The sequence below is a fragment of the Mauremys reevesii genome, linkage group 6 (genome assembly GCF_016161935.1).
Source record: "Mauremys reevesii isolate NIE-2019 linkage group 6, ASM1616193v1, whole genome shotgun sequence".
NCBI lineage: Eukaryota > Metazoa > Chordata > Testudines > Geoemydidae > Mauremys > Mauremys reevesii.
This window is the reverse complement of record NC_052628.1, coordinates 89,967,721-89,979,779: the sequence shown is the minus strand read 5'-3', so window position 1 is coordinate 89,979,779 and position 12,059 is coordinate 89,967,721. Positions and strand designations below refer to the sequence as shown.

General features: G+C 41.1%; 1 protein-coding gene across 10 annotated transcripts in view; it reads left to right on the top strand.

Moving 5' to 3' along the window:
* DOCK8 (dedicator of cytokinesis 8) overlaps nucleotides 1–12,059 on the top strand; it is a 135,924-nt gene that overhangs the window by 16,866 nt on the left and 106,999 nt on the right. For 3 of the 10 annotated variants that reach the window (XM_039544064.1, XM_039544062.1, XM_039544057.1), the window contains exon 2: nucleotides 8,244–8,340. Coding sequence is in view for 5 of the 10 variants with exons in the window: in XM_039544057.1 (XP_039399991.1) it covers nucleotides 8,244–8,340 (97 nt within the window). In the remaining 5 variants the exon portion in view is untranslated. Of the gene's footprint in view, nucleotides 1–2,656; nucleotides 2,711–3,177; nucleotides 3,316–3,398; nucleotides 3,474–3,550; nucleotides 3,700–4,573; nucleotides 4,726–8,243; nucleotides 8,341–9,900; nucleotides 9,977–12,059 lie in introns of those variants that run through there. The other 7 variants (XM_039544061.1, XM_039544060.1, XM_039544059.1 and 4 more) reach the window with 7 other exon arrangements.

The window sequence follows — 12,059 nt, the reverse complement described above, 5'->3', positions numbered from 1 at the left end:
AAGATGGGGGGAAAGAGAGAGAAAAAGTTTCAAACTGTTAAGCTAATTGTAAATTTTACAAAGTTGCTTTTATTGCAGTAGCCTTTTGTTAATGCAGTCCTTGGATTTGCTTTGAAAAGCTTTTTAATGGTATAGTTTTTGTATCTGGCTTGAAAATAAACATTGAGTGGAAATGCCTTGTGTTTCTGCTGGATGAAAGATTGAATAACAAGAGGAAGAAGTCCAAAACTATATTATCTGCACCAGTATGGAACTATATTTATTTTGAGCTCAGATGAAGTTGTGAGCTGGAATAAAATGTCCTTGCACTCTCTTTATAATCATTTTGTTGGAATATGTTTCTAGATTGATAGGAAGCTGTAGACAGTACAAGTATCCAACAAATTAAAAAGGGGCATATTGTCATTTGCTTTATGGCATGCTAAATCAAAATATGAGCCTGGGTGTAAATGAAGGCACAAATGTTTGATAGAACAGTCGAGGACTCATCCTTTTGATTTGGTTAGACTATGCTGCTGACAATCCAAGATTTTTTACAGAAAGCAATTTAAATAGCCCAGGAACAAGCAGAGATGTGCCCTAGCTGCAAAGTTTAGCTTTGGATCCAGATCCACCTTTCCTGGGATATGCATATTTAGGGGTTTAGTTCAGAGTCTTATTTATTCAAAAGTGCATTACAAGAACTTTTGATCTAAGCTTTTTCGGTAAACCAGTATGAGAGAACCCAGAAGTAAGCACTGAATAATAAGACTAGATAAAATTGGATTAATTTCTCTGGTACAGGTGACCTATATATATAATGTTGTATGTTGTTTACATTTTTCAGCCATGTTAGGGTAACAGACGAGCTTTATTAATTGTATATCTCATTTTTTCAAAGAAAAATAATTTTCCATTCAAAATTAATCCTGTATGAAATCATTCATGAATGATCTAATGTGTCCAATTTCATTTTTACATCCACTGTTCCAAGTTAATTTTATGTATTTACAGGCAGTTTGAGCACAGAGGTGCATTGAACTGAATCTTCAAGTTTCATATAGCTCCTTGTTTTCCAGGAAGTGCAAGTGTACTGATCACATGAAAAACTATAGCTGAAAAAGTAAATACAGTAAATGCATTCCTTTGCTGTTTTCTCTCCTCTAAACTCAGCAAGTAATGACAAGATTGGGAGACAACATAAAATGTTGTTCTGTACATTTAATACCTTAAACACAGAAGCCGCCACCACCGCATGCACGAACAAATCTCCTGTACTACCCCATATCCTTTGTACTTGATCCACAGAGTATGATTTAAAAAATACACAAGCACACGGACCAAGGTGACCTAATCTCGAGTCTTCAATTTGTTTATGTGGTATGGAAATGTGGCTGCCCTTCCCCCCCACTACCAGAAATGGTTTATTTAAAATTAATTTGTGTGTATGGTATATTCCTCTCTCTGAAGGACAAGCAAGAGTGCTTAAAAATCCTGAGTATCAGAGGGGTAGTCTGGATCTGTAAAAGCAGCATAGAGTCCTGTGGCACCTTATAGACTAACAGATGTTTTGGAGCATGAGCTTTCGTGGGTGAATACCCACTTCATCGGATGCATGAGGTTGATGGATTTCCACTCCATACGGCTAAATGCAGTGCCTTGCATGGTGTCAAGTATCAGAGGGGTAGCTGTGTTAGTCTGGATCTGTAAAAGCAGCAAAGAGTCCTGTGGCACCTTATAGACTAACAGACGTTTTGGAGCATGAGCTTTCGTGGGTGAATACCCACTTCATCGGATGCATGTCATCCGACGAAGTGGGTATTCACCCACGAAAGCTCATGCTCCAAAACGTCTGTTAGTCTATAAGGTGCCACAGGACTCTTTGCTGCTAAAAATCCTGAGTGCATTGAATGACTGGCATGTCTAACCAGGGATGAAAATGAAAACTGGCCTCCTGCCTAAGTTTCCTACTAACTAACTGACAACAGAAAGATGAGGATGATGTTCTGTCCCAGAGTTCTTCACAGTCTGCTGCAGCCCATGCTGACTTTGGGAAGACGCTGCATGACTGTCCAGCAATTAAAATTCAGTTGTCCAGTCTGGGATTTGTAGATTGCCACGGACTCGCAGGGGCGAAATAAAATGCAGGCCTGTTATTTACCAGGCTGCACGTGGCAACAGACTATATTGGTAAGGGATGCAAGGAGAGTGTGGGTCACGATGCAAACTGCAGACACACACACACACTAAACTTAATCAATTTAAAAGTTTTATTGGGGATAATTACAAGGGGTAAGGGAGCAGTGTATGATTAGCTAATAGAGTTGATGAAACTTAAAACACACAATGACTAAAATATCTACTAACAATATTTATAAACAAAGATGCAGCATTTAGTAATAACTGATACTTACAAATACAAACCAACGCATAACGACCGGCAAACGTAGAAGCTCTGTTTGAAACACGTGAGCTGAGAGAGAGGCTTCGAGGTGATCAGGCTCGGTTACGGGTATACACAGGATACACGGGTATACACAGGATTCGTTTTTCTTTCTCCTCTCCCTGCCTGCACATGGCAGGCAGGCCATAAAGTACCCACTATGACATCATAGAAGTGTCATAGGGGACGGGGCCCAAAACCTGTTTGTGTTCGTTTCTGATTGGCACAAGCGCAGTTAACACCATGTAGGGGAGCAGGTGCCTTAAAGTCTGTCTTCACCCCCAAAAGGTGAGGAAATGCATATTGATTTAGAATGCGTTCAACACTGAATGACAAAAGAAGAGGCCAGGGCAATACTGGTATGGGCAAGTTTTACAGGATGCAGCCAGGAACTCGTCTCAACAGGATTGTTGTTCCCTTCCTAAGCAGGGTATTTCTTAAGCTGATAGACCCTAAATAAGGCCATGACAGAGTGCAGAGGCCCTACCTGAGCACCAGCAGACAAAGAGTTAACTGCTAGCCCAGGTCAACCACACCTGTAAAGAGGGAAGTAATGAAGCAGAGCTGTGGTACCTGAAGGCCAGATTAGAAATTTAGAGGAAAACCAGGGAACTCTGTTAAAAGAAAAATACTTCCATTGGTAGTGAGAAGGGAAAAGAATCTCTGAGATAGATTTCTATGCTTGGTAGCTAAAGAGGTGGGTTGGAGTCTGGCCTGTTGTGGTTTTTTTTCCTGTTTACTTTCTTCTCTAGCAGAATTTTTTGTTTGTTGCAACCAGAGAACTCTCAATCCTGAGAATAAAGGCACAGAAGAATTATTCTAGTAGATGATTTGCTTTGTCACTATTAGACCAGCGGGTCTATTCCTCAGACTAACAAAGGTTTAACATAAAGTTAAGTATAAGGCAACATGTTTGCTTTTTTACAGAAAATCCTAAATGGATGCATAATTCTGTTTAATTTTACTTTTCTTACAGAAAGTAGGAGAAGCCAAACCAGTCAATATATAATACTGAAGTTTTTTTCTGTTGTATCTTATGACCCCCTTCTATGTAAGTACATATGTACACCATCCTTTGAGAGACTCTTCCTTTCCCCCTTTTTAGTTAACCTCTCTGTTTTTTTGTAGCCAATGAAGACTGTATGCAGCTCTTTCAGAAGCCTGTTCTCAATTCTCTAAGTATTGGCTGGATGGATGACTTGAGTGATAAAAGTTTCTCTCACCAGCTCCTCCAACTAGATAGTTGCTGATTTCTTTTGAATGGTGTCAGCTAGAAGGTGTATACAACAGACTCTGACCTTTAAGACCAGCTTTTCTCTATTTAAAAGTTTCCACTTTCCAGCTGCTGAAAGATTTCTGTGAAAACCATTCTCTAATGCTCTGTTTTATATTTACCCAAAGTTTTGTACTGTCCCTTTGACCACCATGGCACCACAGTGCCTGCTGTGTTCTTTCCAAATCTGTCTTTAGCAAATCCAGTTCAAAAGAGGAAAACTTTGATGGGTAGATCTTAGAGTGAAATCCTAAGAATCTGCTACATATGTTATGTGCAATGGTATCTTTACTTTAAAGACAATTTATTATATTACATCCTAATATTGATACAATGATTGTCCATATACAAAAGCATATTTCTTTTACATGTGATTAGTCTCCAGAACGTTTTTGTAGTGCAGACTAATGTGCCTCAGTGGGGGATCACTCAGCCTCTCTAATCTCATCCACAGTGCAATGAATTCCATTGTGGGCCTCGGAAGCTCATGGCATACGAATGTTTGACGTTTGAGAATGGTCTGTTCATTTCTAATACTTTTGTTTCTTTCTTGTTGAGATTGGTGAAATTTTTACCTCTCAATTGCTCATTGGTATTTTTGCTTTTGAGAGTGATTCAAGACATCGTTTTGCCTTGCAATTGAAATTGGCTTTCCATACAACTGTATATAGGTACAGTTATTGATGAGTAGTGATTTTTCTTTTGAATATCTTCTCTTGGACATCTTCATTAGAAGATTCTCCCTCTTCTGGGCACTTATAGCTGTGATTTGCCTCTCCCTCATCCTACTTACATGACTGGTACTATCCAATTTGGAGAGCCACTTGTTCTTACTGTGCTATGAGCCTGACCCAGAGGTCCTTGATCTTTTTGGGAATCTTTATATTGATTTCAATGGGCTTTAGCTGTGGTTTTATGACATGAGCATAAGATCAAGAGACAAGCTATCACCATTTAAAATTATCGCTCAAGTGAACTAGGTCAATTAGGAGTGTGCAAGAGAGGGTCTAAAATATTCTAGAAAGTGAAGGTAAATTGTTTTTATTTTCTTTTCTGTTCTATTATATAATTTAGGTCTAATCACTAACCTAAATCATGTTCTATCTCTGATGCCCTAGTCCTGCAATGAACTCTGCAGTGGCAAACTCTCTGAATTTGGTCCATAAGCTTAATTACACTTTAATAACCTGCTGACTGTAACTATGGTTGCACTGTTGGTTTAAGAGAATTATACAAACTGTACACTTTGTTTAGGAGAGGAGTTTGGGGTGGGGGGACTGTTAAGTCACAACTATAATGAGCTGTTTGGAAAAATTTCTGCAGGATTGCATATACTACTTGGAAGTCAATGGGCCCCCTGGGGAAATACACCTGGTGTAGGAGCAAGGACCAGGGGCGGCTCCAGGCCTCAGCACGCCAAGCGCGTGCTTGGGGCAGCAAGCTGCAGGGGACACTCTGCCGGCGCCGCGAGGGCGGCAGGCAGGCTGCCTTCCGCAGCTTGCCTGTGGAGGGTCCGCTGGTCCCGCAGCTTCGGTGGACCTCCCGCAGGCAAACCGCCGGAGGCAGCCTGCCTGCCCTGCTTGGGGTGGCAAAATCCCTAGAGCCGCCCCGGCAAGGACTGCTCCAACCCCCCAGTGCAGCCAAAAATGTGGGAGGCAGAAAGGTGGCATAAAGCTACCTTTGCTCCCCCCGCCTTCATTTTCTTGTGGGTTTTGCCTACTGATCAATGCAGCATGGAATCTGACCCAATGGGAATTTCACCAGTGAATTGTGTGACAGCCTTATGACTTTTTCTCTACAGTCAGTTGTCTCATTGAGTACTACATAAAACAAACAGGGACCAAATAAGAGCACTGCACTATTACTGCCACATCTATATGTTGGGGGCCAATTCCGATCTCAGGAATGCTTGCTCAACTACTGGTGGCTGAAAGTGGTCATGCAAATGGTTCAACACGTGGACGCTTGCACCTGCATGGAGTCATTTCTATAGGATCAGGGCCCAATGGAAGTTGAGTTTGTGTATATCTAAGGGTAAAATCAGGCCCTTGTTTTCTCAGTGAGTGTCTTTGTAGATCTAGCTAGTGAGCAGAGTTTGTTTGCAAAACTCATGTAGTACAGATATCCTAGTGCACAATATTGTTAATTTAGCAGAAATAGTTAAATTAGTAAATGAAACAAGATATACTACCTACTTCAGTATCTAAAGTTTATTAAATTGAACCAGCCTTCTTTACTTTATCAATTTCCTGTAAATGTATGTCATCTTTTCGTCAATATTGTAGTGTTCCTTTTCAAACGTATTCCTTCTGTTAGATAGTGAAAAATCTGTGCGGTCAAATTCATTTCGGGTGACGGACCATGTGTCCCATTTTGGCCAGAACAATCCATTTTTTAAGCCCTGTCCCTGCCGTCCCGCCTTTTTTGGAAAAAGTGGGCATTTGTCCCATTGGCTCTTTCCAACTTGCTCAGTTGGCAAGAGCCAATGGGACAAATGCCCACTGTTGTCAAAAACGTGGAGTGCGGAGGAATGTGCAGGGGACAGGCAGGGCTCGAGTGAGCAGTGATGCTAGCCCCAGCCTCATGGAGGGGGGGGTCAGACAGGGCTCAAGTGAGCAACAATGCCAGCCCCGGCCTCGCATGGGGGGCAGGCAGGGCTCGGATGAGCGGCTCGGGCCAGCCCCATGCACGAGGGGTGGGGGGAGGGATGGCTCAGGTAGGCTAGCCCCCTGCGGTGTCCTGTTTTTTCTATTGGGGAAATATGGTCACACTAAATTCATTGCATCTTATAAGGAGCGTAACTCCTCTGAAGGCCACGGAGTTGCATCTGCTTACACCAAAAGGTGAATTGGGTTCCTGGTCTGTGTGCCTCTTCCCTTTTGTAGCTCAGAACAATGCCTTGTTCTAAGGGCCTGATCACCCCACAGCCTGTATAATTTAGAGACATGTTATTCCCTCATCTAGAGTGGAATCTGTTTTTGGAAAACGTTTAGCCATAGTCTGCCAGCAGATGAATGTTGCTACAACTTTCATTAATGTCAATGAGACTCGTGTGATATGCTTCACAGGGCAGAATCTGGCCCATTCTCTTCAAAGGAAAATCCTGGGTTCAGTAAAACTGATACTTATTTTATGCTGTGAGAGACACATGATCAGAGGTTACTTGTAGTGGGAGATGAACTGGAAGAAAATCGACTTGGTATACAGTTTTGGTTCTCCTTTTATTATCTTAAACACACCAGACATAAGAAAACCACGGATTTCCCCAGCGTGCCTTTTTACTGATTTAAAAACACCTATTTCTCTATTGAATCAGCTCAAGAATCCCGCAACATTTTGGCTTGTCAAAGCCTTGTGGTGCCAATACTGAGTAAGAACATATTTTTTCTGTGATGTCTCTTCTTCCTGTTCCATAGCAGTACTTTGGCTTTTCAGGGCTGCTTTTGCTCTGGCTGTAAACATTGTTGTTTTTAGAGTCAAGCAAAGTCTCGGTCACACTTGACAAGGACCCTGAATTATCAGCTGCTTCACAGGCAGCTGGGGACAGGAGAAGAGGGAGGAGAAGGTGCAAATTGAACAGGGAAGCCCCATCTTTTTGGGTCTGAAAACCCTGATTATCAGATGGCTGAAGAACCAAAAAAAGCTCACTAGCATTAGAGGAAGGAGTGCTGGGGAGAGAAGAGCCTTCTCAGTTCACCACATCATGATGATGTTTCCATAACCCCATGCAGCAAAGAACTTTTCTGATTCTCCTCCACTGGGAGACTGGACTACCTAATTTCCGTTAAACTTGAGACCTGTTCCGAAGCAATAATGCTGTCTGAAGTGAAGCCAAACCCTCCTTTAACACACTTAAATATAACCCTACCCCAAGGAAAGCCTTCTATAGCCTGACAAGGGAGAAGAGCCTGAGCCTGCATGAAGTCCACTGGGGACTATGCGATTTCCAACCTGTTTGACTTGGAAGAGGCTCAGATACTCTAGTGATGGGTGGCAGCACAAAACTGTAAGTTAGATAATGTAAACTGAAACACTAAGGATCAGCTTCATCCCTGATATAACTCCATTAACTTCAGACGAATTACACCAGGGATGAATGTGGTGTGAGGGAGATTAAGGGCCTGATTTTCAGAGGTGCTGAGCACTTGTAGCTCCCACTGATTTCATTTGGAGTGGTCAGCTCAGCGTCTTTTGAAGCTCCAGTTCTGAGCTCAGCATCATTCAGTGAGTCAGTTGCAGAGCTGGGAATAGATTCATGGACTCCCAATATCCTGCTTTTACCACTAGACACTCTGGACTAAGTGAAGGCTAACACTTGCTACAAAGCAAGAGGAGAGCAGGGAATAATCAAAATATGGTTCCAAACATTAGAGTAAATAATTAAGCTTCTTAACTCTAGGAAAAATAGTTGATTATCTTATTTATACCTCAGATATTCATAAATGTAGAGTTGAAATTAACCAGTGTGCCCTTAACATTAGTTATTGGTTGGTTTTCAGTTGTGGACAACTACTGCACTACACTTAAGTTTTTCTGTTTTAATTAAAGGCATTCATCAGCAGAAGTACGGAAGCAATTTACCCTCCAACCGAGCGTTGGACAGTTTTGTCAACGAAGTATAAGCGCCTCTGGCTCTATTCAGCTGGTAAGTACTGAGATTAGTTTTTTATGTATAGTTTTTACATCTATATTGATTTATGTTTTTAGACTGAGTTAACTGAACCCTTCTAGGGGGCTGATCTTGCTTTCTGCTGCCCTCTGCATAAGGCTATAATAAAACTACTGCAATGTGAGCTGAGGCAACTGTTTGTTTGAAATGATTGTCACTGGTGCCCAGGGTCTGAGATAGGGTAGCATAAATCAAAGTAAATAAATGACTGTGCAGATTATGGCCTTTTGCTGGAATTGTTTGAGCCCTGCCCTGTAAGCACATATATGCACAGACGTGCGTGTACTGTGTGTTGGCCAGTGGTGCTCTGCAAAGACGGGTGTGTGCCCAGAATAAAGGGCATTACGTGACCCATATGGCGTGGCTCAGTGCATGGTTCCCTACACCTTCCTAGCATGAAGCATTTGGCACTGGTCACTCTTGGAAAAAGGACTGTGCTTTAGTTGGACTGCTAGGTAACAAATTTTGTCCACATACTTCAGTTTCGGGGCTTTTTTTCCCTTGTGATTGTCTGTGGGCAGGTGACCATTTTTCTTGTGTTTATTCCTTATTGTAAATTATTTGCTAAACAACAGCAGTTAACCTAATGTAGGTTGACTGACAGCACTGGGTTTGGTTGTGTTTTGGATGCACTGAGGTAACTGAATTACTCCAGGCTAGATTTCGAATACTTAGCCATAGAGAGCAAAGAGACATGACTGGATGTTTAGCTGTATACTATTCCATGTTAGAGCCTTTTCAGGAAGGTTTTCAATGCCAAATACTTAACACGGGAATGCCCCCCAGATTTGTCATCTTCCTACATGTGCTAACAACTGACGGGCCAAATTCTGGCCAGCTCTCCACAATGGGGTTCAGGTCTGGAGGCCAAAAGGTATCTTGCCTCATGCTCCTATGCAGGGACTGTCCAGCATCTTGAAAGGCAATGTGATCCCTGCTACCCGCAAGTGTGCTAGGTGCTTGAATGGGGAAGGGGTTAAGAGGGATCATGGCTCCTCCCTCTCCCCCATACCAGTCAGCAGAGCTGCTTGGACAAGGAAGAGGTAGGATGCCATGCCCTTTTCAAAGGTGGTGCAATAGGAGTGTTGGTATGCAGTGCTTGAAAGTCACTGGCCTAGTTCTGCTTGAATCAGGTGCTGCATAGCCCCCTCAGCATCTTCTCCAACCTGCTGGATGTCACATAGGGAGGAATGTAGCCCCTGTTTATTGTAACAAGAGGAAATGTATTCCCATTAAATTCAAGATCTTTTTAAAGGCCCATCAAAAGCAGGGGAGATTTGGGAGTATCTCATGCTGTGAAATAAAACCAGAATGGGATTTTGACCCTTTTCTGAGTAGTAGTAGGAGTAGGCAGAGTATTCGTGCCCCAGCGATTGAGAAAACTGGAAATACTGTTAAGCATTCACTTCCTGTGTGTCAGGGCTTACCACTAGCGTTTTGCTCGCTTCCTCAGTTTGAAATGCTGTGGTGAGGGCAGGGTTTTCTTTCTTCTTTTGCTCTCAGCAACCTGCTTCTGCTGTTAGGAAATTTGGTAACATTACATTTCACTTCCGGTAGCCGCCATTTTGTGAGCTGTCACAACTTACATGCCTCTAATCCATCATCTAAAAAGGTACGTCTGCTGTAGTGATTTATGGTTATTTCTGTAGGATGCTTAAATTGCTCTTCATTGGATAGAGTGTGCTCTGTGTGGGGTGGGGGTGGGGGGAGTACAACAGTATATCATAAAATGCAATGATGACTTTTCTTTTTAAAACAGAAAAAATGCAGATTTTCATCTATTACATTCCATCTCTATTTATTTAGCTTTATCCTTTTCATCCCTTTTTAAAATTCGTATCTAGAAAATGTGCAAAACTGCAAAAGTTAAAAGCACACAATTCAAATGATAAAGATTATTATTGCCACCTAAACTAGACAAGTTAGAAGCCAAAATAAAATGTGATTGATTTGATTGATGAAAGTGGGTGGTGTGATGTTGGAAAGTAAATACAATGGTTGATTTTAAAACTGGATTTTAATAAGCAACATCATGTTGTTTGCAAAACTCTGTCTTCAGTAAAAAAAAAAAAAGATTATAGATATACTTACATGAATTTTAAATTAGTTTACCTCATTTGTTTTTCATCTTTTGTAAACTAATACTATGGAACATTATAAAACATATCTGCAGATATATGTCTTACTACTAGGGCTGTAAAATTATTTAAAAATTAATTGTGAGATTAAAACAATTAATTGTGACTAATCCAGTTTTAATCGCATTTGTTAAACAATAACAGAATACCAATTTAAATTTATGATAAATATTTTTGGATTTTTTTTCTACATTTTCAAATATATTGACTTCAATTACAATGCAGAATACAAAATGTACAGTGCTCACTTTATTATTTTTTATTACAAATATTTGCACTGTAAAAAAAGACAAACAAAAGATAATGCAATCTACAAATCAAAGCATGAAGGGGCATATAAATGTTTAGCTTATCTGGCACGTAAATGCCTTGCAACACCAGCTACAACAGTGCCAGGCAGTGCTGTTCTCACGTGTAAACAAATTGTAAATAAGTAGCAGGCAGCATTATCTCCCATAAATGTAAACAGACTTATTTGTCTGAACAAGAAGTAGGACTGAGTGGACTTGTAGGCTCTAAAGCAGTGGTTCTCAAACTTTTGTGCTGGTGACCCCTTTCACATAGCAAGCCTCTGAGTGCGACCCCCCCCCTTTATAAATTAAAAACACTTTTTAATATATTTAACACCATTGTAAATGCTGGATGCAAAGCGGGATTTGGGATGGATGCTGACAGCTTGTAACCCTCCATGTAATAGCCTCACGACCCCCTGAGGGGACCCAACACCCAGTTTGAGAACACCTGCTCTAAATTTTTACATTGTTTAGTTTTTGAGTGCAGCTATGTAAAAAAATAATTCTACATTTGTAAATTGTACTTTCATGATAAAAAGATTGCACTACAGAAATGGTATGAGGTGAATTGAAAAATACTATTTCTTTTGTTTATCTTTTTTACAGTGCAGACATTGGTAATAAAAAATAATTTGTACACTTTGTATTCTGTGTTGTAACTGAAACCAATATATTTGAAAATGTGGAAAAACATATATTTTATTTATAATAATTTCTATTATTGTTTAACAGTGCGATTAAAACTGTCATTAGTCGCAATTAATTTTTTAAATCGAGTTAATTTGTTTTGAGTTAATCACTTGAGTTAACTGCAATTAATTGACAGCCCTACTTACTAGATAATGCTTTACCTAGCAATTGTTCTCTAGGACTTTGAGGATATTTTTGAGGATATTTTGATTGCAGTGCCAGAGACTGCCTGAACTTAGTGACTATTGAGCATCATATGTAGATGTTGTGTTTCCTACTGTCCCACTGAGACAAAATTACTGAGTCCGTGAATGCAATGAGATTGATTACAGAGGATCTAGAGCAGGGATTGGCAACCTTTGGCATGCGGCCCGTCAGGGAAATCTGCTGGCGGGCTGGGACAGTTTGTTTACCTGCAGTGTCCGCAGGTTCAGCCAATCGCAGCTCCCACTGGCCGGGGTTTGCTGTTCCAGGCCAATGTGGGCTGCGGGAAGCAGCAGCCAGCACATCCCTCGGCCCGCACCACTTCCCGCAGCCCCCATTGGCCTGGAATGGCGGATGCTGAAGGTAAACA